The sequence below is a fragment of the Diadema setosum genome, chromosome 3, assembly GCF_964275005.1.
Source record: "Diadema setosum chromosome 3, eeDiaSeto1, whole genome shotgun sequence".
Lineage (NCBI taxonomy): Eukaryota > Metazoa > Echinodermata > Echinoidea > Diadematoida > Diadematidae > Diadema > Diadema setosum.
In genome coordinates, this window is record NC_092687.1 from 22243700 (window position 1) to 22257495 (window position 13796).

Genomic DNA, 13796 nt, shown 5'->3' on the forward strand with positions numbered 1-13796 from the left:
AAGTATGTAGTGAAAACAAATCAACATACCAGGCAGCAGGTTCATCAATGACCCTGAATTGTATCAATAGATTGACTTCTCAAAATATCATTCATAATCATCTAACCATACATTTTCTCATAAATTTTGGTACCATGATAATCGACTGGTCTTCTCTACATCTTATGTATATGTATTCATGACAGAGGCTTTGCTTCTCATTTATTTAGACCAGTTAAAAAATATACATTTGACACAGCTAAATTCTGCTGAACTCTAGAGCACTTTTCCAAAATGAAGAAGAAAAAAAGGCTTAAGTGACCATCTGGGAATGACTGCATGACTGACGCTGAGAGGAAGGGGGGAGGAGGAGGTAAGAGAAGTACATGATGGGCCAGGATACAAGCAATGGTCAGTGTATGGCAGCAAGAATTGATCCAGGATACAAGCAATGGTCAGTGTATGGCAGCAAGAATTGATCCAGGATACAAGCAATGGTCAGTGTATGTCAGCAAGAATTGATCCAAGATACAAGCAATGGTCAGTGTATGTCAGCAGGCACAGAGAATGAATAAAGCAGCAGGATATAATGGCCCACATACTGTAGGAATCATGTGTCAAACAATTTCTTTAATCCCATGGGTCTGGGACATTATCAGTATTTGCATTCCATGGGTTTAGATGGATGTCATCATCACCCTCTATCTTACTGAATGTCATCTCCTTTGAATGAGGGAATAGTAGTCTATCATGATGATTACAAAGTTTGTAGATGAGACAAATAAATATTTGGGAAAGGTTTAAATTATTTCCATGTTCCACAACCGCTTTGCACTCCTCCAGTAGCTTAGGGAAACCCTTCCCCAAGAGCAAAGTGTTTATCACAAGTTTTTTTCCCCCCTTTTTTAGAGTCCACTGCATGAAGGAAAGTGGGTTCTATGGCAGGAAGTATGATGGAATTTGAGCAAGGAGATGAAAGGAGCCATGAGAGGAAAGCAAGCTAGAAGCCTCGAGACTGGTAGTCAAATTCCTCATCACCATACATGGTACGGGGCCATCTCTGTGGTGACAGACAGAAGCCAGGATAAAATATATTGCAGTTATGACAGTTTATATACGATTACAATATAACAGCACAATTACAATTACTTTACTTCTTACTGCAAACTCACTTGCTATTCAAAGCATTAGAAGGAAAGGTCTATTATGTGCAGTTGTGAGCAGAAGAGGGTGTTAGTGAGTAATAATTCATTTTTGTTAATTTCACTCTCAATCTTATAGTTGTGGTGAATGCTTGCAAAATATTAATAAAATCAAGCATGGATGAAACAAGCTAAAGCACATGAACATCTACAAATGTAGAAGCCAAATATGGCAAATGAAAATGCAGAAAAAGCAGCACAGTTGAAGGCACCACTTTTCACTCATGGGTGTAGTTCATTCTCATTCAAATTCTTTGACTTTAGTGTCGATCACAAAGACAAAATTGTCTTTCTCATAATGCATTTACATGTGACATCTGCCCTTTCCATTAAGTTTGTGATTCAGTAAAATTAACATTTTTCAAAGGAGAAAAACAAGTAAGTGAAATTAAATCTTTTGCATTATGTCACACTGGGGTGAGTCTGGCCAATCATTAGAAATGGTTAGACACATAGTCATTTAGAAGTACAGTGCACTCCCGTTATAACGAACACGGTTATAACGAAATTTCGTTATAACGAAGTAAATCTTCTGGTCCCAAAATCATCACCATTAAAGTCTATGGTAAAAAATTCGCTTATAACGAACACGGTTATAGCGAAATTTCCGTTATAACGAAGTCTTTTCCGAGCGCCACAGACAAAGAAAAACAAAAGAAATGTGCTCCGTTATAACGAAATGCGAATTGCTTTCGAAAATTCGTAGCGGAACAAGCATTTATAGCTTCTCTGCATGGGTGAACGCTTCACACCACTGTGTGTTTGCTCTTTGTGTCACGCACAGTTTCTGAGGGGAACTTGCGTTTATTATTGTGATACAATAATTATCCCATTACATTTCACATAGCTTTCCAGTGTATGATAAGTATTCAGCAAACAGAATATATGTGGTTTTCTTGTTTTCGTTATATATTGTATTTGTTCGGTTATAACGAAATTTCGTTATAACGAAAGAAAACTGCCGGTCCCGAGCATTTCGTTATAACGGGAGTGCACTGTACAATGTACCAGCCTTTAGCTGTACATTCTGCAGGTTTGTATTGAAGTTCATGCAAGCAGATGACATTAAACTACTGGAGAAGACCGGGTATTGACTGATTGGAGGTGAGTGATTTGGGAAAAGAAATGACTCTTAAGTGATTCTTCTGTTAGGCTCAATTAAAGCACAACTGTATACACACATCAGGAGGCCAACCCATCTTTACTCAAATCTAGTGAATAACAAACAAAAGTCCAGGGTATGCACTTAATGCAAAATATTTTTAGCCAGGCTTTGTGACAAACATAACTATACCTTCAACAACACCCATTTTTGAACAGCAAAAATTGCAAAAAAAAGAAGCTATCTGGACATGATCATGCAGGGGTCAGAAACACGCCACGGAGGTTTACATGACTCGATGGTGCATAAAACAAGTGACTGTTTCGAAACATGGTATAAAAATACGGGCATATGGTGAGTTTCATGGCATGAGATATAACCAGGTTAATTCCATACTTCGCTATGACTTTGAAAATTACTTGAAAGTCATAACTACGCCTGAAAAACTGTGTGCCCAATGATAGTGCTCTTTAAGTGAAGTAAAAGAAAAAATGCAATATGAGTCTGTTTTGTGTCTATCTATGCAACTCTGCAGAAATGTAATTAATCATGGCCATCAAATTTCTAAAAACAATGAATCTGTTCCTTAGCTAAAGAGAGTCTCATCCCAGGAATGCAATTACAACTACACAAATGCTCAAAGGACATATTCAACAAAATGGACAGAGAAAGCGTGTTGACCAAATATTAAGAGAGAGAACTTGATTGTTGCAGTGACTGGTGAGAACACATTTTATGAGAACTAGGCAGAAACCAATTCTTGTCACTGGTACTCATCACCCCTAGCAACCCACTGTCACTGACTTCAGACTGCTGTTATCACTCTGTGTTATTTCACTCTTCAATCTTCAAGCATGCAATGACAAAGACAGTGGTCTTGAGCTGACTGTTGGACAGGGTGGGGGGGGGGGGTATCTTGACAGGGGTTAGTAATGTCTACCTGTGGGTGAGTCAAAGACGGGTGGGGAGAGAGGGTCGAATTCCGGCGGGGGCAAGTTGGAGTTGGTGTCAGCCCCTGATCTCTCCTTCCTCTGTTGCATGATAGCCTGAAGTTCTGTAGGTCCATTTTGTGACTCCTACAGGAACAGGACAAAGAGGTCCGACCAAAGACAAAAAAGTAAAAAAAAATTTAAATCATCTTCATTACATCTTTTGTCCATTGCTTCTTTATGGAAAGAAGTCTGGTAAAGACTATGTTGCGTCTAGACCAAAAGTCCCAATTTAAAAAGTGGACAATATTTGATGCAGTTTTTGCCTCTGACACTTTAGAATATTGGCAACTTGAGGATAGTTTGTAAGCGGGCTACATCAAAACGTATACCAGGTATGCGAAGATATTGCTCATCAGTCTGCAATTTACGTACACATGATACAAACATGACATGCGGGTACATCAACTTTGCTCTATTAGTTGGCGTGCAGGTGTATGGTAGTTGTGCTGTAGACTAGTATTGACAGTTAGTGTGGTAGGGTATGACCACTCCATGTAGTGTCTTGCTACTGGGACTTGAAATCATAGGATAAGAACTCTCCCTTAAATCAAAAGCTTACCACATCTCAACATCTGCACTTAGGTAAGGCTCCACACTAACTTTTATTTTTGGTGGCCCAATCAGGCCACCAAATTCTTCATTTATGAAATTTTTGTGGTCTGACATGCATTTTTGGTGGCCCTGGGCCACCGGGCCACAGTTAGTGTCGAGCCCTGACTTAGGAATCAATTAAGATGAGATTTTTACAAATATGTTTTAGTGTTGATCAGTGAATCCTCCAAGCCAAGTACACTTGCTGTAAAAGTGATTTGTACTAATTCTCCAAGAAATATTGCATAATGACAATACAGTTACAATTCTGTATTTCGTTATTTGTCTGTGTCTATGGTAAATTCCTATATCATTGTGAATCAGTAATTAAAGTAGAGTCAGTTAAAATTGATGTCATTTGATTTTATTCGTTTCATATAAAATGAATACCATAACAAATCAATATCATGTTTTTTGTTTGTGTAGACAACAATTTGCAAACTGTTCATCTAGAGTACTGTCACTTAATTTTGTACACTGTGGTATACATGTGTTTATATTTGGGGTAGTTGCTCATATGATGATGTGTAACAAAGTAGATTGATACACAACACTTATCAATTAATATTATTATTGTCATTTTTTCTTTTCTTTTGTATGGTTGCTCTTCTTTGCTTATCTTTTCTTCCTTCTCATAATGATATTTGAAAGGAAGAAATATGACACCATAATGAAAGCAGTTTATCGAATACTTGATAGATTCAAAATATTGCATTGACGGTATATACAGCACTCAATAAATAATAACCTATTATGTAGTGACAATGTCAGTACATTAATCAGAAACCAATGAACACCATCACCACATACATTTAGTCTACACATGTGAGTTATCATGGTTATGCACAATAAATAGAAAGGCAAATAATTTGCATATGTCTGAATTAAATAAGTTGATCTGTGTGAATAAATATATCATGTGTCCCTTGGATATACATGTATATAGGTGTGAAGTCAGTATGTGCATACTCATGCAATTGATGGATATACAGTTTACAAATATTTTCTTCACAGTGCATGACTGTACATATATGAAACATTACACATCAAATTGATAATGTTGCATCCCCACCCATCTCTGAACTTTATCTTCATTACCTCCTTCATTACTACATCTGCTTAGGAACACATTATAAGTACTATTTTTTCTCTCTCATTAACCCCCCCCCCCCCCCCCCCACATATTTGTATTATCAGTTGTAGCTGGTCTTCCATATTTAAGTAACATCACATCCAGAACATACATGTATCTTGTTGATCAACTCCCTTAACCAAATGACTCCAATAATGGACTCCCTGCCCAATGACCCCTTTAAATCATTGACTTCCTTCACCCATAGCTTCCAGAAACCTGGTGTGACATATGTTTGATCTATGAAACCTCAGAAGATTTACAAATATTTTCAAAATCCTCAAAATCTACCTCAGAAGCCATGGAAAATATTTGAACTCTTTTCATGCAGGGAAAGGGAGAAGGCAATAAACACTGATTTTGTTCCTCAATAAACACTACATGTTTAGATCTTGTTGTCCTGTCATAGGATTGTACAGTGACAATTCTTAGAGCCTGGTTTCTTTGGTTACCTGTAGAGCAGCCTTCTGTATCATGAGCTGAGAGTAGACCCTGGAGCCGTCGTCATGACACACCTGTTGGATCTCCTCTTTAGTCAGACTGAACAGCTGGGCCCCATTTAGGATGCCCAGACTGTGGATGGTTCTGGGATGGATAGGAAGGTCAAAGGTCAAACAATAGATAACAAACGGAATTACCTTACTTTTAGATAATTTTCTTGGTGATCTCATCATCTACAAAATGGACTGACTGTCCTCTTGTTTCACTATCAATAATATGATTCCAATCAAACAGATGGAGTGGCCCAACACAGAAAGAGAAAGCCGACCCATACTATTATATAATCTTTGTAAATGCAAGCCACGACAAATATAGAACACAACTGTAGAATGTAGTCAATGATGTGATAACATGATGAGAGAAAAAGTGACTTACAGTGGAGAGAAACCTTTTGACTCCAGCCACTTCATGACGTCCTCTCGCCCAGAGTCATAGGTCAGGTTGACATCACTGATGCTGCGACGTGGAACGCGGTAATTCCTTTTGGGGACTCCAGTACTCACACGCCTCATTAACTCTTCATGGAGATCATCGTGTTTGTTGGTAGATGGACCTTCGGGGAAATATTTGAATTGATGTTTCTTCATTAAATAAGATTCATATAGACACATACTTTCATAATGGCATGCTGTGCTACCAAAGACAATATGTTCACCAATGTCTGATGGAATACTAGCATTCACTATTAAAGGTTTGTACATATGCAGACAGAGAAACTAATATTTACATATGACAAAATTAAAAGAAGTAGACACAGCCATGGAGGTACTTGCCAGATATATGTCAGCAAGTAAATTACAACAAGAATGAAGTCAAAGAGAGGAGTGAATGAGATGACAGTCTCACCCTTATCAAAGACAGGTGTCTTTAGCTGCTTGTTCTTCAGTGTGTGCTGGAGTTGGGCTGCAAAGTCCATCCCATTCTGGCCTACATGAGCAATGGCATTTGTAGAATAACAAATACATCAATGAATAAGATTAACGTTTAATTCTACACAACCAACACATTTTGTTTTTTCTGCGAAAGAATCTTTGCAATTTGCTGTTACTCAACTATTCACTATAAATTGTAACTCATATGAAAAAAGTAAAGACTATTTGTATAGCATAATGTGAGTCACATATCATGTTCCACATATCCATGTAACCATCTGGCCATGGTCAGTACTCCTAATCCTCCATCATGCATTATTTTACAGAAATTAAATGGTCAATGATCTCTTCTTCTCTCCATCACTTTGAAGTACTATAATTTGACCTCATTTGTTTGTGCAATCAGATAAATGGCACTATAAATAAAATGCATTACACATGTATGTTGAGGGTTCTCTTTTGAAAGGGGTAAGCAGTCATCCAGAAAAATGAATCCCAAGATGGTGGATGTGGAAATGGGTCTTGGCCTGCCACACCACAGTAAAGCCTTTCTGAAAAGACTGGAAAGGGAACAAGCTTCCCAACAAACCGTTGTAGAGAAGCTATTGATGCCAAATGTTCTGAGGGGCAAAACTTACCATGAGTTGAGTTAGGCCTCCTGAAATTGTCTGCAGGAGGAGGAGGAGGAGGGGGAGGTGGAGCCGCCTGTAGATAGGAAGATAGACAGACAACTCACACACTGCCATCCACAGGATAAGATATATTGAAGACAATTTATATTTCACATCATTTGAGGTAATATATTCTTCCTTTTGTGATCAACTAGGACAGAGCCACACTTGCAGTAAAATTAGGGCTGAAATTACACAAGCTGCATTATCTTATCTACATTTAATCAATATACCTTTTTATACAAAGAAACAAGTGCAAATTTAAGGGCTCTAGATAAGTTAAGTGTAACCTAATAAAAATGAGTTAGGTGAAGTATCCATATGGAGAAAAAGGCAAACATGGATCATGTCGGTTAGTAAGAGCTAGGGTTGTTAACTCACATTGAAGGGAGCCATGGGTGGGGCAGGAGGTGGCGGGTTAGAGGGAGGTTCTGGGACATGGTTTGAGTTGGTGTTGGTGTTTGGGGATGGAGTCATCACTTTCAGGAGTGTGGATGGGACGTATCCAGACTGGCCAGACGTGTTCCGCACTTCCCACCACTTTCGTTGATCATTCAGAATCTGTGAAAGAAACAGCAAAAGGAACTTGAGTCTACATACTCTAATTACTATCTTAAAAATGGTTGAAGAAATAATGACCTCTGGAGACAAACTGAACTCTCTGACAGAAAGAGGTTTACATGACTTTTTACATGCACTGAGGATGATAGAAAAGTTCATAAAAAAGGATCTTCCACATGGAAGGGTTGCCAAAGAGAAGACTAAGATTTACTGAGCTTGAGAGAGCTTGGCACTCCTGAATGTGTATCACAGTGTGGCACTTCAGGGCAACCACTGCCAGTATCATGAGAAACTGACATATCTGTACACTGATCCCTTGGCTACAATGAGTGACATAGGTTTCTGCCTCCTTCAGAATTTACCTTAGATTGATTTTCTGTTCACACATATAAAAGCCAACAAAGGCTTTATCATTGTACCACTGCTTCTTCATACTTGGCCCTTAAAAGTCATTGCACATGATATACATGATGTACTAAATGTGTACATATACAGGTAAACTAATGAACAAATTTCACTATTGGAAACATTCACATCACAGCTAAAATGAAGATATTGTGATATACAACCCTTGCGCCCCTTCAAACTTGAAACATCTTACCTCAAGCTGCTCATCAGCCATGATTGTCAGCTCCTTTGAGTTACGAGCTACAAAATCAAAGATGGCGATGGCCATTCTGCGGCCAGGCTTAGCAGCCACTGCGCTGACAGCAGGCTTTGGCAAAGGCTGAGGAGGTGTGGGGCTGGGAAGGCTGGATGGTCTGCAAGGAGTGTGACAAAAAAAAAATGACACTAACTCTACAAATGCACATGTCTACCATCTGGCTCCTAATAGATGCAGACCAAACCTCTTGAATGAGAAATGCACATCAAATAAACTGAGGACATTATTGTGCATGCAATAATGCAGACACGATTACTGTTGACAAAATCAAAATACCTGGTCAATCAGATCGTCTTTTTAAGGTGCAGTTCCCTTTTTAACCCCTTAAAACTCTTGAAATGCTAAAATATGACTCTTTGATATGACATCCAAATGAACCACTCTAGTGCATAAGTTGTAGACAGGTTTAATTCCCTCTTGCAGCTAGCTTGTTTGACTAGCCATCCTCACTCTATGACTCTCAGCTAGCTTGATTGACTAGCCATCCTCACTCTATGACTCTCAGCTAGCTTGGTTGACTAGCCATCCTCACTCTATGACTCTCAGCTAGCTTGGTTGACTAGCCATCCTCACTCTATGACTCTCAGCTAGCTTGGTTGACTAGCCATCCTCACTCTATGACTCTCAGCTAGCTTGGTTGACTAGCCATCCTCACTCTATGACTCTCAGCTAGCTTGGTTGACTAGCCATCCTCACTCTATGACTCTCAGCTAGCTTGGTTGACTAGCCATCCTCACTCTATGACTCTCAGCTAGCTTGGTTGACTACCCCCCCCCCCCCCCCCCTTCACCCCATGACTCTGACCAAGCTGTACCTTGGACTGTGTGTCACAGGGTCAGATGCCTGCCTCTGGTGGTAACTGTTGCCATTGGCATGGGATGTTGGACCATTGGTGTGGAAAGCCGGACCAGTAGAGTGACCAATGGGCTCACTGCTGTTGGACAGCTGTCTCTGGTGGCTACTGCTGGGACCAGGGCCATCGGTTTGCTCTAGGCTCTGTTGATGATAGGAAGACGCTCAGTCAAACTGAAGGATTGACTGAAATTCTGTACACAATGCAATCTTGTTATTAAATTTGCAATTCAAAAAAGATCAAAAAGACACAATAAAAATGTATAAGAAAACCTCTAAAATGAGTTTTAAGGACAAAGAGTCTTTCCTTTCTCATTGAGACATCTAACGACAATTGAAAATGAAGGTCGTCATAATTAATTCATTAATGTGTCTGTTGGAGAGGAAAAGAAATACAATGTACCTGAATGTTAGTTCCCCCTGTATGACAAAGAAAACACAGGAAGCAGAACTGTAAAAGTGGAAATTTTCGCGGTGTTTAAATTTTTGTGCATTTTGTGCAACCAAAAACTAGCGTGAAAATAAAAGAACACTAATATTTTTGCTTGCCATATGTTCCAGTAATTGATGTCTTGATTCCGCAGAAATAAAAACTAGAGAAATTCTTCTTACCTGGCTGAACACGAAAAATTAGTCGCGCCAAAATTTCCACTTTTACAGTATGTGGGGCTTGTGGTTCATTGTGAGGAGAGACTCACAAAAAAAGACCCCTCAGACCTACCCTGTCTGACATCCTGCGTGGAGACTCCCTGGCCACGGCTGCTGCACTGGCAGCCATGGATGCATTGTTGATCAGTATTGAGGCCTGCAGCTCCGAGTTGCCCTGGGATTCTGGGATAGGTCGGGGAGTCCAGCCATCACGGAAACGTGGGACATAGCGGGACACAGGTCGGTCCTTGGGCCATTCCGTCCTGAGAAGGCAGTGGTGTTAAGAAAACATAAAATCAGCCATGTATTCTTGTGTGGAGTTGTGTGTATTAACTCTTTGACATGAAGCTTGTAACTTCTTCCTTAAAATTACCCACTACCTAATCACATCAGTAAAAGGAGGTAAAGTTTGTACAGACGTGTACACTCCACTAAAATTACTGTCACTCATAAGCTTGTCAACTTCAGTTTTGCTTCAGGAGCTCAAATGGTTGGATATTAATTTCTGAAAATAAACTGTGCCTGAATGAAACCATGTAAAGAAACCTCAACATGGTAATTAAGACATTGGAGATTGTGCAAGGTGTTGACATCATGTTTCCAACTTTGAATATATATTGTTTTTCAAGAACAATAGAGAACATTTTACAGGGAATATTGCCTTGAACTGCACAAAATAACAAACAAACTGTAGCTAGGGAACCACATTGGAGTAATCCTATATTTTCACCTGTGAATTGTTCTGAGTCAGTGAATGAAATATTTCTACATTCTTTTGAAGTAGAGTAGACGTAACTTGGTAACAGGTAATTACAACATACAAAGAAAACAAAGAACCTTACAGAGAAGAAAGAGAGAAGAGAGCAGGAGAAAATGACCTACCCTGGCAGCGTCCAGGCCCTCCCTAGGGACATCCAAACCTCATGCTCTCGTGATGTCAGGCAGTTCTGAAGGAGATCTACAGCCTGGGGAGTCAGCAGGGGTGAGACCACACTGGCTGCCAGCTCTGGTCCCTGACAGCTCTGGATGATCAGTTTGAGGGGCACAAAGAGGAAGTGCACCAGCTCTGGGGCGTTGGGGTCATGGATGTGGGCTTTCAGCTTGGCCTGGTGGGGAGAAGAGAGAGTTTCATCATGTCTGATCAACTCCAGTATAGTTACTACCGATCACATTACAGCATGTACACAACTAACTTTTTTCCCCCACAGTGATAACACAGTATCACTGTGTATCAACAGTATTCTGCTTTGTGGATAGTTTGTCCGGGAAATGTACATTCTACATTTTGACACATGCTGGTTGTCTATTACCAGCATGTCATACCAGAAACTAGAAATGTCGCTATGGCGACTGGTATGCCTCCGCCATAATGCATGATTCTCCTAATAGGTCTATAGTACATGTGGACAATGTGTGATTACATTTTCACAAAACTGGCAAAATATCAAAATGACATGTTTGTCACAAAAGTGTTGAATGTTCATCTTCCTACATAGGGTTTATTGGACGAATAGGAGAGCACGTATTTGGGGATTGAAGGACTTTAACTTGACTTTGACCCTTTCATAAGTTTATGCCATGAGTAAGTTTCAAGGTATGGAGAAAAAATGCAATTTCTGTATTGAATAGTAAATTGCTACCATTTTCATGTGGCCATTGACCCTAAAACTCATAAGAGAATTACTGTCAGGCAGAACATGCATAAATATGTACTAAGTTTCATGATAACTTGAGCCACTTCCGAGATATGGAGGAAGAAGTAAGTTCAGCACTTTCACTTGATCTTTGACCTTTTGACCTTTTTGGCAAAAACAAAAAACAAAAACAAAAACAAAACTTTCTAGAGAATCACTATCAGGTTAAAAATGCATACACCAAGTTAAAAAAAAAAAAAAATCCTGCTGGCATTGCACAAATATGAGGGAAATAGTAAAATTTTGAAGTGTTGCCCTTGACCTTTGACCCCTGACCTTTGACCCCATGAACCCCCAATTCCCTAGCTAATCACTGCCAGTCAGTACATGCATATATACTATGTTCCATGAAGATACCTTCAACTATTTCCAAGATACGGAGAAAAAAGTTAAATTTCACATTTTTTACTTGACCTTTTGACTTTTGACCTTTGACTGCATGATCCCAAACTTTCACCAGAGAATCTTGATTGAGTAATACATGTATACACTAAGTTTCAAGAAAATATCTTCAGGCATGGCATAGATATGGGGGAAATAGTAAAATTTTAAGCATTTGACCTTGACCTTTTCACCTTTGACCTTGAGCATGAGCACCCAAAAGTTGATAGGCACAACTTCACCCCCTAATACACATACATGCCAAGTTTCATTAGGATACCTCAAAAGGTTTTGGTAGTTACCCTGTCCACAAAATTCATTACGGACGGACGGACGGACGGAAGGACGGACGGACAACCCGAAAACATAATGCCTCCGGCACCACTTCGTGGCGGAGGCATAAAAAAAGAAATATATATGATGAAAACAGGTTTGAATAAATATCCTGTTTTCATCCACACACAGTATGTGACTTCTATCACTGAAAGAAAAAATATCTTTGGACTGGAAAGAGAATTTAAATATTTGATAATAATAATAATAACAATAATAATTGCATTTATATGGCGCTTCATACTGGTGTTTCTGGTGATGCCAGTTTAATGTGGTAAAAATGATCTTCATGCATAAGTTTGATAGGAAAAATAACCAAGAAAGCCTCAAATTGCTAAACATTGTCACTGCAAAATCCTAGAACAAAAGCTTTCAGTACAGGAGACACAACACACTGTGTGACTATTGAAGTAGTATATACGTCGAATATTTCGCAAGGTTTTTATTTTCAGTTGCTATTCGCGAAATTAAAGACACGAAAATATTGGCTCTGATCCCGATGTGAATGTGACTTATGCGTGTACTCTTCTCCATTCAGTACAGGACTCCACGATCGCGAATTTAACCACTCTGAAAATTCCTGATTTTGCGAAAATTTAGACTTGCCAAATATATGGCGTATACAGTATATTACTTTTTTTTTCTCCCAATGTGCGTACACTAATGTTTAATGTCAAAACAATACAATAAAGAAGAGAAAAAGTAATCTGTTCAGCGTCAATCTCCTGTTAATATGATGACAATGTCAGTCTACAAGATGAATGCATCCAACTCACCAAGAGGTTAAAGCAGTATTTGAATTTCTGGAAGCACTCAATGTATTCCCCATCTGTGGGTGGTCGTGATCTTGCCAAAAGAAGTCCGTCACCATGTTCCCGCCTTCTTCCCTTCCTCGTCTGTCGTCTGCGTGTTAGCTCTGTGTAGGCCTCTGCTGCTTTCTGCAGTCTGCCAATGAAGGCCTCAATGTCGTCAAAGCAGTGGTTGAGGATTTCCTGGGAATTCCGAGGGTGTAGAAATCTTTATTTATCTTGTTAGATTTATTTATGTACTTATTTACCTCGTTTGATTTATTCATGTATTTATTAATCTAGCTATCTATTCATTCATTCATACATTTATTTATTTACTTTTTTTTTTAATTGGGCAATGAAATAGCATCTCTTTTAATGTGTTGTACAAAATATTTTCAATGCCATGAAATCTACATGAAACAAGGAAAAGTAGAAATTACGCGGTGCGTAAAATATGTCCCCGCCGGAAGTAGCATTTAGTAGCAAAATGTACAATATAGGTAAAAAGATCAAGGTCAAAGGTGAAAGAAGTCAAGGGTCAAAATTCTATGTAGAAGTTTTGAAGCCCTCACCTAGTGCCATCACATAAAGCAAACGGAATCGAAATCGGGTTAGAAATGACGAAGGAGTAGCATTTTGTAGCCAATGTACAATATAGGTAAAAAAATCAAGGTCAAAGGTCAAAGAAGTCAAAGGTCAAAATTCTGTGTAGAAGTTTTGAAGCCCTCACCTAGTGCCATCACATAAAGCAAACGGAATCGAAATCGGGTTAGAAATGGCGAAGGAGTAGCATTTGGTAGCAAAATGTACAATACAGGTCAAAAATCAAG

The 13796-nt window shown here is 39.1% G+C and overlaps 1 protein-coding gene across 2 annotated transcripts in view; it reads right to left on the minus strand.

The window, feature by feature from the left end:
* Positions 1-1013: 1013 nt before the first annotated feature.
* Positions 1014-13796, minus strand: part of LOC140226556 (epidermal growth factor receptor kinase substrate 8-like) — an 85144-nt gene continuing 72361 nt past the window's right edge. For both annotated transcript variants that reach the window (XM_072307008.1, XM_072307009.1), the window contains 12 exons: positions 12952-13167; positions 10650-10873; positions 9841-10030; positions 9082-9263; positions 8205-8364; positions 7424-7603; positions 7010-7076; positions 6346-6426; positions 5875-6052; positions 5451-5583; positions 3224-3359; positions 1014-1039 (listed from right to left, as the gene is read on the minus strand). In XM_072307008.1, coding sequence (XP_072163109.1) covers positions 1014-1039; positions 3224-3359; positions 5451-5583; positions 5875-6052; positions 6346-6426; positions 7010-7076; positions 7424-7603; positions 8205-8364; positions 9082-9263; positions 9841-10030; positions 10650-10873; positions 12952-13167 — 1773 coding nt within the window. The remainder of the gene's footprint in view (positions 1040-3223; positions 3360-5450; positions 5584-5874; positions 6053-6345; positions 6427-7009; positions 7077-7423; positions 7604-8204; positions 8365-9081; positions 9264-9840; positions 10031-10649; positions 10874-12951; positions 13168-13796) is intronic.